Source organism: Maylandia zebra, linkage group LG15, assembly GCF_041146795.1.
Source record: "Maylandia zebra isolate NMK-2024a linkage group LG15, Mzebra_GT3a, whole genome shotgun sequence".
Lineage (NCBI taxonomy): Eukaryota > Metazoa > Chordata > Actinopteri > Cichliformes > Cichlidae > Maylandia > Maylandia zebra.
In genome coordinates, this window is record NC_135181.1 from 1,241,542 (window position 1) to 1,258,017 (window position 16,476).

The 16,476-nt window shown below is 41.3% G+C and overlaps 1 protein-coding gene across 4 annotated transcripts in view; it reads left to right on the forward strand.

Moving 5' to 3' along the window:
- tdrd6a (tudor domain containing 6a) overlaps positions 1 to 15,876 on the forward strand; it is a 28,848-nt gene extending 12,972 nt beyond the window's left edge. Inside the window, exons 2-16 of one of the 4 annotated variants that reach the window (XM_004542273.4) lie at positions 1,452 to 7,123; positions 7,366 to 7,445; positions 8,283 to 8,345; positions 8,424 to 8,478; positions 8,911 to 8,990; positions 9,176 to 9,230; positions 9,948 to 10,003; positions 10,548 to 10,611; positions 10,731 to 10,792; positions 11,408 to 11,462; positions 11,546 to 11,601; positions 11,687 to 11,750; positions 12,233 to 12,306; positions 13,737 to 13,791; positions 15,395 to 15,876. In XM_004542273.4, the coding sequence (XP_004542330.1) occupies positions 1,528 to 7,123; positions 7,366 to 7,445; positions 8,283 to 8,345; positions 8,424 to 8,478; positions 8,911 to 8,990; positions 9,176 to 9,230; positions 9,948 to 10,003; positions 10,548 to 10,611; positions 10,731 to 10,792; positions 11,408 to 11,462; positions 11,546 to 11,601; positions 11,687 to 11,750; positions 12,233 to 12,306; positions 13,737 to 13,781 (6,405 nt within the window). In that variant the 5' untranslated portion in view covers positions 1,452 to 1,527 and the 3' untranslated portion in view covers positions 13,782 to 13,791; positions 15,395 to 15,876. The remainder of the gene's footprint in view (positions 1 to 1,451; positions 7,124 to 7,365; positions 7,446 to 8,282; positions 8,346 to 8,423; positions 8,479 to 8,910; positions 8,991 to 9,175; positions 9,231 to 9,947; positions 10,004 to 10,547; positions 10,612 to 10,730; positions 10,793 to 11,407; positions 11,463 to 11,545; positions 11,602 to 11,686; positions 11,751 to 12,232; positions 12,307 to 13,736; positions 13,792 to 15,394) is intronic. The other 3 variants (XR_013093073.1, XM_004542272.4, XR_013093074.1) reach the window with 3 other exon arrangements.
- Positions 15,877 to 16,476: the final 600 nt, after the last annotated feature.

The window sequence follows — 16,476 nt, forward strand, 5'->3', positions numbered from 1 at the left end:
CTCAGGGAAATAAAAAGCTGAGAGCGGGGGATCAAGTGTCGTGGGAGCTCCAGGGACAACAGGCAGGATTCATCTAAAGACGCACTCTGCTGGTCCAGTAGTTCCACGAGAAGCACGGAGAAGAGCTCGGACTTTGATGAGTGTACCAGCCCGCTTTCCCCGTTTCCTCGGGCGCTTCTTCCAGGAAGTGGTGTATGTGTGTTGGCACAGATAAACCGGGATACAGGGCTCAAAAAGTGGTGGAGGAGGCCCATAATCATCTCCAATTTCGTTGTACTCTGTACAATGACAATAAAGGCTATTCTATTCTATCTCCTGTCTCAGTTTGCTTAAGAGCCAGGGTATACGATGCTTTGATTTCTAAGAGTAACTGGCGATTGTACACACGCAGAGCGAGGGCATTTTGGGATAAAATAGAGAAGGATAAGGCTAGCGAAAGCCAAAGCAAAGCTAGCAGAGTTGACGGACGTGTCGCCGTGCATACTGCTGGTGCCATCTAGATATAAGACATCTATCGTCCCGATAACGATATAAATCACAAAAATTTAACATTTTCTGTAAATTCTGTGAATCTCGGGGAGCTCGACTTGCGTGAAGTGTTTCCAGCTGGTCGTCATGTAGCTGGAGTAGAGTGTTTTAACCGATGTATGAAACTATACATTTTTAGACATAAGTTGTAACGGCCGCCGTTTTCTTGGTAAGTATTTATTTCACAGCGTGCTGCGGGGAAAAGCCTGTTCCAGGGCTCGCAAAATTTCAAAATCCCTGGTAGCCCTTCGGGCAGGGGCTCTTCAGTTTTTGGTAGCCCAAAATAAATTTAAGTAGCCCGAATAAAAAAGAGCAATTTTTTGATTGATGTTTTGTTTCTTGTTTTGTTTCCTTTGATGGAAAACCTATTAACCTATTACTATAGTGACCAGAGAGCATTAAGGGGCAGAGAGGAGGATGTTACTCCTAATGTTGTTGGCGCCTTTTAGGAGGACGCTGCTAATGAAATTACACAGTGAATTTGCGTTTATTATTATATTTACAAAATACCAGAGTTTTTGTCTTGGTTGTATAATTTTATTTTGTTTTATTTATCCGCCACACCTTAAAGGCCCTTCCGTGAAAATATTATCGGACATTAAACCGTTCATGGGGCAAAAAAGGTTGGGAACTGCTGCTCTACTACATAAATTAGGGGTAGGTGATATAACCACGCCGTGGACACAAGTTTGTGAATGCAGTAACTCAAGAATGGGGCTTCTGAATTCAGTTTCAGGATTCTGAAACTCATACCATGTATGTATCTGCTAAAAAATCTTGGAGAAGTTCAAATCTCAAGGTCAGAGGTCAAGTTTTCTAAGAATCTTGTGAATGTGATAACTCAAATGAGGCAACGTCAAATTTATACCACTGGTTGTTACATTTAGTGTGTGTGTGTGTGTGTGCGCTCTTGTGTTTTCCAGATAAGATCCAGATCCTCATGCAGCGGTGTTGAGAGGTGACAAATCATGGGTAGCTAGATTTGATAAAACTGCCAAAATGTCGTCAATCTTAGGACTCCCTACACGAGGATCAGATGTAACTGTTCTCATATCCAGGGTCCATGTGCATCCCTATTGTGTACTTGTGGAATTCTGGGGAAAATTTAGCCTGGAGAGGACTGCAGAGTATGAACGTCTAGCCAAAGACATCCAGTCCCCTGGGGACTCTTTGCAAGAACTGGAAGGAAAACCTGGTGACCAGTGCTTGGTTCAGATTGAGAGTATTTGGTATAGGGCTCGCATAGTCTCAAGTAATGGCTCGAAATACACAGTGTTCCTCATTGACAAAGGAACAACATGCCGTGCCAGCACAAGTAGGCTTGCATGGAGTAAAAAGGAGCATTTCCAACTGCCTCCTGAAGTGGAGTTTTGTGTGCTAGCTAATGTGCTACCACTGTCACTTGAGAACAAATGGTCCCCAATGGCGCTTGAATTTCTGAAATCTCTAACTGGGAAGTGTGTTTCAGCACATGTGCAGCAAGTACTAGACCTGAACAGAACATTCCTCCTACACATACCTTGCATATCCAAACAAATGTATGAGATGGGATTTGCTAAGAAACTATCCCCAAACATCTTCCAGGACTTTGTCCTGAAGTCAGTGCAGCCCCATAGTGGAGCTGAGGTTTTTCCAGAGATCAAACGGCTGTCCGTGGGACCTGTTGAACAACTGCGCAAGCAAGAGGTGTTCATGTACCCAGAGCTACAGGGAGGAACTGTAGAGACAGTCGTTGTAACAGAAGTGACAAACCCACAGAGGATTTTTTGCCAGTTAAAGGTCTTCTCTCAAGAACTGAAGAAACTGTCAGATCAGCTTACACAGAGCTGCGAAGGGAGAATGCCCAATTGCATTATAGGCCCAGATATGATTGGGTCTCCATGTTCTGCAAGAGGAAGTGATGGCAAATGGTACCGCTCTATTCTACAGCAGGTATTTCCAACCAGTAACATGGTGGAAGTATTGAATGTTGACAGTGGAACCAAAGAGTTTGTTAAAGTGGAGAATGTAAGGTCACTGGCTGCAGAGTTCTTTAGGATGCCAGTTGTCACCTACATCTGCTCTCTCCATGGAGTTATTGACAAAGGGGTAGGATGGACAACCACCCAAATTGACTACCTCAAGTCTCTCCTGCTGTACAAGACGATGATTGCCAAATTTGAGTACCAAAGCATCTCAGAGGGTGTTCACTATGTCACTCTTTATGGAGATGACAATACAAACATGAACATCTTGTTTGGTTCCAAAGAGGGCTGTTTGCTGGACTGTGAAAAAACACTGGAAGATTATGCTATTCGCAACACAGCACACAGGCAACCGCATCCAGCCCAGCAAGAAAGAACGATGCTAACTCCTGGAGAAGTTGTGGAAGAAAAAGAAGGGAAAGCAGTTGCAGAGAGGGTGCCTGCTGAAGTTCTCCTGCTAAACTCCTCACATGTGGCAGTTGTTCAGCATGTAACAAACCCATCAGAGTTTTACATCCAAACGCAAAACTATACAAAGCAGTTGAATGAATTAATGGATACTATCTACCATCTCTACAAAGATTCTCTGAATAAAGGATCTGTTAGAATTCCAACTGTTGGACTCTACTGTGCAGTCAAAGCAGCAGATGGTGATTTCTACAGAGCAACTGTGACTGAAGTTGGTGAGACACAGGTCGAGGTATTCTTTGTTGATTATGGAAATACAGAAGTGGTCAATAGGAGAAACCTCAGGATACTTCCTGCTGAGTTCAAAAAGCTGCCACGATTGGCACTAAAATGTACTCTGGCTGGTGTCAGACCTAAAGATGGGAGATGGAGTCAGAGTGCCTCTGCCTTTTTCAGAAAAGCAGTAACTGATAAAGAACTAAAAGTACATGTACTGGCCAAATATGATAGTGGCTATGTTGTCCATCTGACAGATCCCAAAGCAGAGGGAGAACAACAAGTCAGTACACTGTTGTGTAGTTCTGGTCTTGCTGAAAAGGCTGACAAACCAGGGCAGTGCAAAGACACAATGCATCCTGCTATTACGCCTCCCACACAATATCCAGTTGCCAGCCCACTATGTGGGAATAAGAACACTGGATTGGCTCTCCAAGTCCAAAACATATTTGGCCTTAGCCAGAAAAAAGGAAGAATGGCTACCTTTAAGGAACACATGTTTCCTATCGGAAGTGTCCTTGATGTCAATGTGTCCTTCATTGAGAGCCCAAGCGACTTTTGGTGCCAGCTAGTTTATAATGCAGGACTCTTGAAATTGCTCATGGATGACATACAGGCACACTATGCAGGCAGTGAGTTTCAGCCAAATGTTGAAACGGCTTGTGTTGCTCGTCACCCTGGTAACGGATTGTGGTACAGGGCCCTTGCGATTCATAAACATGAAACTGCTCATGTGGATGTGTTGTTTGTTGACTATGGCCAGACAGAGACAGTCTCCTTCCAAGACCTGAGGAGAATCAGCCCAGAATTTCTTACTCTGCATGGTCAGGCTTTTCGATGCAGTTTGTGGAATCCCAATGACCCTACATCTGCTGTAACTGAGTGGAGCGAAGAGGCAGTAGAAAGGTTTAAAAACTTTGTGGACTCGGCTGCTTCCAACTTTGTGATTCTGAAATGCACCATATATGCTGTCATGTGCAGTGAGCAGAAGATTGTTTTCAACATTGTGGATCTAGAAACTCCATTTGAGAGTATTTGCACTAGTATGGTAAATGTCATGAAAGGTACACCTCCCAAAAAAGCTATGGGACCATCTTTTCATCTGGATACATACTACTACTCAACACACAGTGTCAAAACTGGGATGGAGGAAGAGGTCACAGTGACATGTGTGAACAATGTCAATCAGTTCTACTGCCAGCTTGAAAAGAATGCTGATGTGATTAATGACCTCAAGATGAAAGTGAGCAGTTTTTGTCGTCAGCTTGAGAATGTGAAGCTTCCAGCAGTCTTTGGAACTCTGTGCTTTGCAAGGTATACTGATGGGCAGTGGTACAGAGGGCAGATCAAGGCCACAAAGCCAGCACTCCTGGTTCACTTTGTGGATTACGGGGACACTATTGAAGTAGATAAATCTGACTTGCTCCCAGTTCCCAGAGAGGCAAACGACATCATGTCTGTACCTGTGCAAGCAGTGGTGTGTGGTCTTTCTGATGTCCCTGTGAATGTTTCCAGTGAGGTGAACAGCTGGTTTGAGACAACTGCAACAGAATGCAAATTCCGAGCGCTAGTAGTGGCCAGAGAACCTGATGGGAAAGTGCTAGTTGAGCTCTATCTTGGAAACACTCAGATCAATTCAAAGCTCAAGAAAAAGTTTCAGATTGAGATGCACACAGAAAGCCAGGTTGTTTGCCATGGTCGGAGAGCTTTTGAGGCTTCACCGAGTTATTTGCAAAAGACGACAAAACGGACCACAAAAATGGAAGATGACACACAATTCCTGAAGAAAAACAGTTTCTCTGCTTCAAAACCTCCTTTTACTTTAAGGGATGACAGGAAATCTAATGAAATGAAACTTTGGAACAAAACAAAGTCAGTTCATGAAAATGGTCAAAGGATCAAGAGTCCACAACTAGAGTTGTACACACCTCCACAGCAAAGGCAGTCATCTGCTGGTGGCAATGTCAGATCTTCAGATCTTCCAACAGATACCAAGAAACTCAAGTCAACAGTAAATGGCACAGAATCCCAAAAGGAAAGTAATGCTGAAAAGCTTCCTAAACTTTCAGACTTGCCCTCAAATTCTGTCACACCTGGTATGGTAGCAGATGTCTACATGTCACATTGTAACAGCCCATTAAGTTTCTATGTGCACTGTCTAAGGGATGAGGATCATATATTTTCCCTGGTAGAAAAGCTCAATGACCCCAATTCAACTCCAGAAACCAACAGGCTCAAAGAATTGCTACCAGGTGACCTTGTTCAAGCACAGTTCGCAGATGATTCCTCATGGTACCGAGCAGTTGTAAGAGAACTCCATGGTGATGCAATGGCTCTCATTGAGTTTGTTGATTTTGGCAATACAGTCATGACTCCACTTTCCAAGATGGGCAGACTCCACGAGAAATTCTTGCAGCTGCCAATGTACAGCACACACTGTATGCTGAGTGATGCTGCTGGTCTTGGGGAAGAGGTTGTAGTTGATCCAGATGTGGTGTCTGCTTTCAAAGAAAAGATTTCTAGCAGTGGAGAAAAAGTGTTCAAGTGCCAGTTTGTCAGGAAAATTGGGTCTGTGTGGGAAGTTAACCTTGAAGACAATGGTGTGAAGGTTACGTATAAAGTGCCTACTGTAGATCCTGAAATCACTTCAGAGAAACTTGAGCAAGTAAAGGAAAGGAAGGAGCCATCCCAGGTATCTGATATCAGAGAAGTGCCAGAGAGATCAGTGCTGAGCCACTGCTCCCCACATAACTTTCTGGAAGACCTTTTTGAGGGGCAGAAATTGGAAGCCTATGTCACAGTCATAAATGATGATCAGACTTTCTGGTGTCAGTCTGCTAGTTCAGAAGAACATGATGAGATCTTATTAGGTCTCTCAGAAGTTGAGAATTCAGCAGGTCAGAACCATATTGATCCAGATGCTCTTGTTCCTGGAAGTCTATGTATTGCTCGCTTTTTAGACGATGAGTTTTGGTATCGTGCAGAGGTCATTGACAAAAATGAGGGTGAGCTCTCTGTTTTCTTTTTGGACTATGGAAACAAGACTAGAGTCAGCATAACAGATGTGAGAGAAATGCCACCTTGCTTGTTGAAGATTCCACCACAGGCATTTTTGTGCGAGCTTGAAGGCTTTGATGTTTTGTGTGGATATTGGGAAAGTGTAGCAAAGGTTGAATTGTCTGCACTCATAGATGTTAAACTGTTGCAGTTGACTGTCACAAAACTAGCAAGAGCTACAGGAACAATCTTTGTGCAGGTGGAATGCGAAGGTCAGGTGATAAACGAGTTGATGAAAACCTGGTGGAAGAGCTTCATAACCGAAAATAAAGCCAAAGCAGATGAACTGCCTGATTCAGATGAAGCTTCAGTGCAGACTGACTCATCTGTAAATGAGTCTGTGGTACCTGACGATCAAGTAGAGAATCCCAAAACCCAAGAAGCAGACAAATCTCATATCCACTTTGAGAAAGACAACAGTGACGAGCTCAGCACTGATCAGTTTGAGCCTTGCACAGAAGATGAGGTACAAAAATTAAGTACTCCAAAGTCCTCTAAAGATTCAGTTCATCTTGAGTTTTTTGGGATCCAAGAAGAAAGTGTTTCCACAGAGAAGATCGAAGTCCAAGCCTCTGCAATATTGATCAAGGACAGATTTCCTGGTGATAGTGGTATAGATGAAAGTATATTGTCGCCACTTGATAACCAAGATGACAAAGACCAAAATGTTTTGACTATGAACTTTAACATGGAGGACACTAACAAAGAACCTGAAGAGGAGCAAGCCTTGGTAATGGACGCTTTTGGGCCCAACGTCTCAAGTTCTCCAGTGGATGAGAACCTTTTAGAGACAACAGATGACCTAGAGGGAACTGCAAGAACTGACAAGGTATCTCTACTTGAAGAGATGAACGCAGTTTCCTACAGCTTTGACATCATGAATGTTTCTGGTAAGAAAGAGCTTAATTTCTCTTTTTAAAAATGTTTTTCTCCTTGTTAGCACACAATATGGTTGAGTTCAAATCTGCTCAAATCATAATGAATGCCATGTCATTCTGGAAAAATACCTGTGTAATAATATTACATTTGCTTGCTGGAGTCTGATGGACTCAGAGTTGAGTCTCACATGTTGTCAGTTATTATGCAAGTTAATGATTTCATATGTGTTGCATTTTCCTTTTTCTATTTCCAGATCTAGCCCAAAACCAAGATGGAATAACAGCTTCTGTAGGAAGTGGTACTTCCCTGAACCGTAGGACAACTGTGAAATTGGTAGATTTAAACTTCATTATGTCGAAATAAACTGATGATCTTTTTAAAAGCCTTAAAAGTAGGACTGTGCGATATGATGAAATATATCGGATGATAAAATTAAAACATCTATAATTTCATATTATACACTATCATTTGTTTCATGGTGTCGCAAAATAAACAGTTTACGGCAATATTTTTTTCATCGTTTGGATGGCCACCATGCAGGCACAGAGAATACCAGCATGGCCGTTGATGAGGCAGAACCAGTTAGCTCCAAACAGAAGGACCAGTCAAAACAAATCGAGGACCTTATTTCTAAACGAGGGGCATAGACATGTAGCATAGACATGGTTTGGTTAGGAAAAGTCTGACGCGGACCAGAAAACTGTACGATGCAAATTATGCTGCAAACTGGTCCCCAGTTCAGACTCAAACACGACAAACCTCTTCTACCACCTACGCACGAATCACGTGAAAGAGTACGGTGAGAGTTTATGGACGAGAACCAAAAAGAACCGCCAGATGCTCAAAATACACCTCAAACGTTAGAACAGGCTTTTCCCCGCACTACGCCATGTAATAAATACTCACAAAGAAAATGGCGTCCGTTACAACTTGTAACTAAAAATATATATTTTCATGCATGAAAACACTTCACACAAGTCGAGTTGCCCAAGATTCACGGAATTTACAGAAAATGCACTATATTGTGATATATATCATTATCGGGATGAGAAATGTCATATCAGGATATGAGATTTTAGTCATATCGCACAGCCCTACTTTAAAGCGTCATTCTGTAATTTAAAATTGTTGATCACATACGTACATATTGGTATCTTCCATTTTCTCAAGGTTCCGCGGAACGCTGTTAGTCTCATGGAAAGTACTGATCTAGGAACTGAAGTCTCAAAACGGGTACAAGAAATTTGATTGGATTCAACTATTAGAACATTGACAAGGACATCATTTTGTTTACTTTGTTCTTTTCTTCAGATTCCGACTGAATTAGTGCTGCCCTCCCTTGTGCCTCCTGAGGAGCAGTTGTGCAGTGAGTGCTTCTTATTTTGTCATCCAACTCTTGATACGGTGATTTTTCATTTTGAAAGGCTTAAAGTGAAAGGGAATGAAAAAACAACAGGGTTACTTTCTGTAGTTTGGCCAGCTGACGGCCACAGTTACAGCGTTGATTTAGTTTAAGTCATAGTCTTTTGAAACATTAAGTTTTAGACATAATTTAAGGATCTAAATGCTTTTAGTTTTAGTCTAGTTTTAGTTGACTACATTTCATAAGACTATAGAAGACTAAATCTGAAATTGATTCAGTTTAGTATAAGGTGTGAAAGTTTGTCATGGTTTTTACTGATGAGAGAAAACACAACTGATGATGTTTCAAAAGAACACAAGTACTCACAAGTACTCGTATTGAGAAATGTCTCAGGCTGATGATATGGGGTATAAATGGGTGCAATTGTCCACAAAGGTGCTCCCAAAGAACCGGAAAGTGAGGCCGGAGATGGGATGAGTCAGCAAGAGGTTCCATGTGCTACCACACAAGCTGAGGTATGCTGGGGACGAGGATATACCGTAATATTGGTATAGATGTTAAGCAGTTCTGCTTTTGTCATGATTAGTAAATATCAGATTGATTATTTACTGTTGTGACTAAGGGTAAAATGCTCTTACTACACTGATATAGTCCCACCTGGAACTCTCAGGTGAGTAAAGATTAATCTGCTCTATTTCAGAGTGACTCTGTGAGCGATGAGGAGTCCTTGGTTCATCTCAACATTCCAAATTCAGGTTTGATAAGATTTTGCCAGGTTTGATATTTACATGTTAAGTTCAAATGCAAGGCTGCAAGCATGAACCTCGCATGAAAATAACAGTACACCATATTGCCAAAAGTATTCACTCACCCATCCAAATCGGTGAATTTCAGTGTTCCAATCACTTCCATGGTCACATGCAAATAGAATTAAGTATCTAGGCTGGCAGACTGCTACTGCAAATATTTGTAAAGGAATGGGTCGCTCTCAGGAGCTCAGTGAATTCCAGTGTGTTACTGTGTTAGCATGCCACCTGTGGAACAAGTTCAGTTGTGAAATGTCCTCATTACTAAGTATTAATACGAAGTAGTGATTGGAAATGACAGCAGCTCAGCTTGCAGCTCAGTGGAAGGTCATGTAAAATCGCATAGCAGGGCCAGCAGATGCTGAGGTGCAGAGGTCCTTGGATGCAGTGGTGTAAAGCATGCTGCCACTAGACTCTAGACCTTGTGGTGGAAGAGATGGAAGAGCTGTTTTAGCTGCAAGCAAAGGGTAGCCGGACATTATATTAAATCCTTTGGATTAAGATTGGAATGCAACTTAAGTTCATATGTTGGTGAAGGCAGATGAGTGAATACTTTTTGGCAATATAGTATAGATATGCCAATGATGTGGTTATTTTTTTTAAGCAAGTAAGCTATCATTTCCCATTTAAAACTCTTTCCGGCTTGTCTGTGTTTGGATCTCGCAGACGCTGACGAAGCTGCCAGTGAGCCCCTCACGTACACGGTGTCCTCGCTGGAGAAGGTAACTAGATAGTGGAGTGTGTCTGTATGTGCGCTGTCTTCTGACTGCCAATAACTGCCTTTTAAGTGGTGATGCATTGTCCCACCAGGGACATGTAACTGCTCATGTATTTAAAAAAATAAATAAAAAATGATATTGTGGTGACAGTGCGCAGAACACATTGACCAACAAGGCTAAAAACCAAACAAAATCTGCAATCAGTTCATGGGATGCATGGCTTGGGATATATTGCTCAGTAAATATTGTGTGATGTCCTCAGATCGGCTTTTTAAAATGTATTTATTTTTTTGCCGTGTGCAGTTCTTATATTGATTGTGTAGTCTCTAATTTGAAGTGTAAAACATAATTTCAACATTGTTCTGAATTTCTATTTTAAAAATATGTTAAAGCACAGATTTTGATTTGGGATTTGCTACGGAAAACAAGCAGAGGTTACAAAATATACTCGCATGCAGAAATGGATTTGAAGCTACAGAATTGTAAAATTAGACTACAAATACTTTAATCACCAAGATTTATTTTTGTTATTTATTTATTTTTTTAGGGTGATGAGATTGAAGAAGTGACCTGTTGTGCTGAAGAGGCTTGCGTAACAGATGTCTGCACAGGTATCAGACTTCAGATCAGGGAGTGTACAGTTCACTGCTTCTGAGTAATATTCAGTTTCTCTGTGAAGTCCTCTTTTTAGATATGCATGCAGTTTTGTTTTTTTTTGTTTTTACTGCAGAGCAAAAAAAGCCGAGTGGTGATGGTGAAGACTGTTTGAGCTGTGTGACAGCAGAGGAAACGGTAATTTGTTTGTTGATTTTTCAGAGTAACTAAACAATGTCTTGCAGCTGTATAGCTCATACGTGATCAGGCTTTTCACAGGTAAATTTATCTGACACATACTGACCCTGTAGAACACTTTATTTCTCTTGTCTCTCTATTTCCTGACAGTAAAGTAGTACAACTTCTTCAGCGGGAGACCCCTTAATGAGATTATCCTGGTGAACAAAGAGCAGAACTATCACAATTTGCATAAATTTAGTTGCACACACATCAAAATCGTAGACCAGTTTAGTAGAGGCAATATAAATGAAAATAAAACAGAAACCAATACAATTTTAAACTTTGGTGTCAATTTAAAAAAAAAAAAAAAGAAAAACAGTAAAAGTGCTTGTCTGCTATCAGGAAGCAACTGGATCCAGATCATTTAAAATTTCCCTAAATTCATTAAATAAGACCAGGCCCTTAAGGCTTAACGACTTGCACATATAAAATGTACTTGGCCAGGAAACTTCTTATCACTTGAAACGAAACTAAAAGAATCAGTGAAAATGTAGCAGATGTTAATCTGAACACGAGCTGCTTATGTTTGTTGGAGCGGGCTTTAAAGTGATGAGTGTGATCTTTTTGTTTCAGGACGACTCGATAACCGAAGATGAGACGTCGTGTCTTCGTGAGGATACACTTTCTGGTGTGTCATCTTGGCTTTTTAAATATCAGATCTGATTACATAACACGCATAGGGCTACATTTCCTGTATATTTTCTGTTGCAGCTTTACAATCTGATGCTGAGCCACAGACCTCCACAGCTATTAAATCTCCAGATTTGGTAATGCATATTTTTCCAATTTGAGGTTTAAATGTAACATTGTATCTCTGCAGAGACTATACACACTGTTTGTATCCCTGTGCAGAATAGCCTTGTTGAAGAGGTGACCTGTCTTGTTGGAGAGATCTGTTTGACAGACGTCTGTAGAGGTACTGTTTAAATTAAAGAGCTCATTTACAGCTTTGTATTTTAATTCTGGGCTACTACAGTAGCTTGGTGTGATTCACAGTTCAGCTAAAGGTTGTGTAACCTGCACTGAGCCAAGCCACTGTAGCTACTACAGCTGCTCATTTCAAACAGGTTTCATCAGCAGGTGGGTGGACCCTCTGTACCCACAACAAGGGCTGTGTGTCTGAGGTGACCACAGCATGGATGCCCCCTCTCAATAACATTGTATGGAGCCAAGAAGAGAAAGTACAGTCTGACACAGAGCATTGAGAGGAGTCTGAAGCTTTAGCTGTACATACATTGACCTTATTCATTTAAACTAGGACCATGCTTGTTGTAAGCCTTCATTTGCAGTGTGTATGCATTTTTGTCATTTAGAAATGAAAAGCATTTTTATTTCACAAACATAAATGTGCATCAAGAAACACATTTCATTATATACTCATGTATTCTTGTTTTTCAGATCTAAAAGAGGAAGCTGAAATGTTGACGGAGGAGTGTGAGCTGCAGGAGCGTCCACCTTCCCAACAAAATGAGGTAAGAAAGGTAAAAATGAATGAATTCAGTTTAAAGTCTAAATCTAAATATGGAGACTTGATATTTTATGTTTTAGGACTGTCCCTAAAAGACATCTGTCATAAATATCACATGGTTGATGATTCACTGACCTTAGGCTATGCGGGGCGATCGTGGCTCAAGAGTTGGGAGTTCGCCTTGTAATCGGAAGGTTGCTGGTTCGAGCCCCAGCTCAGACAGTCCCGGTCGTTGTGTCCTTGGGCAAGACACTTCACCCGTTGCCTGCTGGTGGTGGTCAGAGGGCCCGGTGGCGCCAGTGTCCGGCAGCCTCGCCTCTGTCAGTGCGCCCCAGGGCGGCTGTGGCTACAATGTAGCTGCCATCACCAGTGTGTGAATGTGTGTGTATAGTGTAAAGCGCTTTGGGGTCCTTAGGGACTAGTAAATCTATACAAATACAGGCCATTTACCATTTTTAGGCTATGAATGTTCCTGGAAAGTTGTTTTTTTGGTTTGGGTTTTTTTTTTTAAGTTTATGATGCTTTTAACATAGCAGTGTAATATCTTAAACACAAAATGTATTTTTTGGCACTGAAAAGTACTAATATGGCCAGCTAACAGGGGGAGCAACATTCAAGCATCTAACTTGTCGTGTATTTCTACACTCCTGCAGTCATGTGGAAGAGTTTTCACAGGACTACACATTTCTAAGAACACTATTACTGCTTCCTTATTAATTAAGTAGCAGCCAGGTGCTAATGTGCAAATGCATTTCATTAACTCATTCACTGCCATTGACGTCTATAGCCGTCAATTGCAGTGAATGAATCAATGGGTTTAACTCATTCACTGTCAATGGCTGGCAGTGAATGAGTTAACTGATTATCTTCAGGTGTGAGCACCTCTGTAAAAGCAGGAGTTTTGGCACTTCTCTGTATATAAAAATATTCTAAAGCCAAATGTGAGGCCGTCTGTCCACCAGCTGAAGCTTGGTTTAATTAGATCATGCAACAGAACAATGATCCCTACGCACAGCAGCAGATCTGCAAAAGAAATAGAACAGCCAGAGTCCAGACTCAGCCCAGTTACAATGCTGTGCTGAGAGAAAAACCTCAGTGAACTGAAGCAAAGACGAGTGGATCCTTCTCCGATACTGAGACTGACACTCATACAGAAAATTATTTGCTGCTCATGATAACTGTTGTTCTACAAGATGTCCAATCATGAGGTGTGCTTCATTTTTCTGCACGAGTGCTGTGAATGTTTTGTTTTTTTTTCCACATGACTGCAAGTGCTTACATTTTCTGTTGGGTATTTAACAGTATGTTCAGTGCACACTGCTTATGCACGTGCTCTTCATTGTACCACCGACGTATCTAGAAGGCACTCACGTTAACCTAAAAAATACCAAACACACATTACTGTTTTTTCATTCAACCTTTTAACATTTCCAGAGTTTTGATGACAGTGTGCTGACAGATGAACTGCCTTCTCCTTAGGACAGTTTTGGTAAGTTTTGTTCTCCAGAATAATCCGGTCATTCATACAATGTTACCATTGGAGTAGGAAGTAGTAATAGAAATGAAGAGCCTGCCATTGGGTGCTTCTTATTCTGCAAACATGTCTAATCACTTTCTTGTGCCTCAACTTCTTTGATGCTCATATTAAAATATAATAAATAACCACGAGTGTGGAGCTGAGTGATGTTTCAGAAAGCAGGTGTAACAAACTCTGAGTCTAACTGAACTCTGATGGTGCAGTCAACTCAGTGCAGCTCGATACCAGAATTTCCAACAGACAAAAAACCAGGAGAGCTAAAATATCAATATATGATCGATGAATAGAAAAGAGGTTTTATTCAGCCTCGTCAGTCAACTTTTACACTTGGCTTTTGTGTGTGTTGGTAGATGAGGTGTTCAGCAGTAACCCGATGGGAGTGTACATGACAGCAAGCTTATGTGGCCCAAACTGGAGGGTGTTTTTCTTTTCCTTTAAAGAATGATTGTTCTGTGATATCAGACATTAATCTCGGTGATCTGCAGCGGCAAAGTTGTTGAGATTCAAACTTTCAAATAAGGCAGCATTAAAACTGCAGAACTCAGCCAGAGCAGCTTGTTGAAGCAGTGGTCAGCAGCAGTTACTTGAAGCAATCATTTTGTCTGTGACACACTGTGGCAGAAATGTTGGATCAGTCTTCTTCACAACAAAGCTTCAGTTCATTGAGGTTTGCAGCTGTGTTGAGGTCTGGCCATTGCAACACTGATTCTTTTCTTTTTCTGCCGTTCTGTTGGAGGTTTGCTGCTGTGCTTGAATTCTAGTCGAGCTTAAGTTTGGTTGACTCAGTGAGTACAAAGTGTGCAAGTCACGTGGCTGCAAAACAAATCTGTCCTCAGCCTTCCACCTCTGTGACAGTTTGTACGGGGTGTTTGTGATGTAACAGCCCAAAGTCAGATGTAACTTTGCAAACCTAAGTTGTGCTGCCAGAGGCTTCCCCCGGCAGCCGTTCCAAGTAATTCCTACTTATTCAGTGTTTCTGTAGTTTTACTGTCATGAACTCCAACTGAGGCTGAGATGTAGCTCAAACCTTTGCTCTTATAGACATGTGACAGTGGATTTAGGGTTTCTCAGGTTTGTAAGAGTCCTGTGACGACTTTGTTTTTCACACAGCTGTAGATTCTAGATTTTGTTTCTGTGATAGTGGGTCTGCAGTGTTGAGTGATTGCTCTCAGTCCCTGAGCCATGTTAAAAGAAACCTTGAGTCTTTCAAAAGATATCAAATCTTTATCAACTGTATGAATGAAGAATTAAAACTGTCAGCTGCTTCAGGCACAGAAACTCGGAGCGTGTTGAAGAAAACCTGTCACGGTGCAGGTTAGCATCACGCGCTGCTGCTCTTGTAACTGACTCGGAGCTGAAGTTGGCGTTCTGTCAGAGCTTCTTCATCTCAGAGTTTCCACTAAACCTGCTTTCTGGAACATGGGCAGATACAGATACCTGTCTGTTTGTTCTGAATGAGTTATGATGTTGATGTATGACGTTACCATTGAAAGTAGGAGGAGACAAAAAGCCGTTTTTGCTGACTGTTGCTTTGTTGCTGCTAACTTCCTTTTAGGAATCCAGCTGTCAAAGCTGTTCTGCTGAGCAGCAGCCGGCAGAGTGACTGCCTCTTCTTTTCGTTTTGGACATTAAATAGAAGATTAGTGTAACTGCATATTGTTTTGTGTTGTTTCAGATAGGTGCAGTTCATTTTCTGTGTTCATTTTAAGTGCCCAATGCCAGTGTTGTCATTGTTTTGGCTTCTTTGTGTGTTATCGTCCTATCGCTCATAGCCTTTGATCTGCTTATTTCATTGTTCCTCTAAAAACAAACAGCCACGAAGCTAAAAGTCTTTATATGGTAATAGTTGATAAAACATGAGGAGTTTATTTTGATAAACTGCCAAACAATTCTTTAGATGTTTGAGTCTTGAGTTTATTTGCTCTGGTTTCAGTGGCTGTTGTGAAATGCATGAAAAAAAAAAAAATCTGTATTTGGTGTTAATCCACGAGTTGAAGCAAATTTGTGTTGGCACAATAAATATTACCATTCAGTGCACACGAGTCATGGTTTTGCTTCCCCGTTTCATTAGTTCCATTTTGGTGTTTCTGTAACATTTTATTAAAAAGGAACACGTCTTGGAAATGTTTCATGTTTGTCCCTGTAAAACATTTAGATCATCGTCCTCGTGGTGTTGGAAACAGTTGCTTTATGAACATACCCAGTGTTTAAAAACCACTTTTACAAGCTACAGATGGATATCTTTACTTTTTATAGAGATATCTAGATATAGAATGGGACACTGATTAATATCAGTAAGGTGATGTGCAACGAGATGACTGTGGCTTCATATAAACAAACATAACAGTTCTGTTGTCACACATTAGTGGACACCCAGCTGTGCAGGAATATCAAACTAATTTGACATCGTAGCCACATACAGTGGGTGGGACAGGTGAAACTACATGATACACCTGTAAAGTTACAGAAAAGGTTTCATTGCTCGCACTGTCCTGTAATTATACATTTAGAATGTAAAGTTTCCATGAGTTCACAGAAAATGTCCTTATGCTTCGGTGTGGTACGGATGGCAATGACCAACAGGAAAAGCTGTAAGACACATGAAAAGACAGAAGTTCAAACTCTATGCAGTCCTTC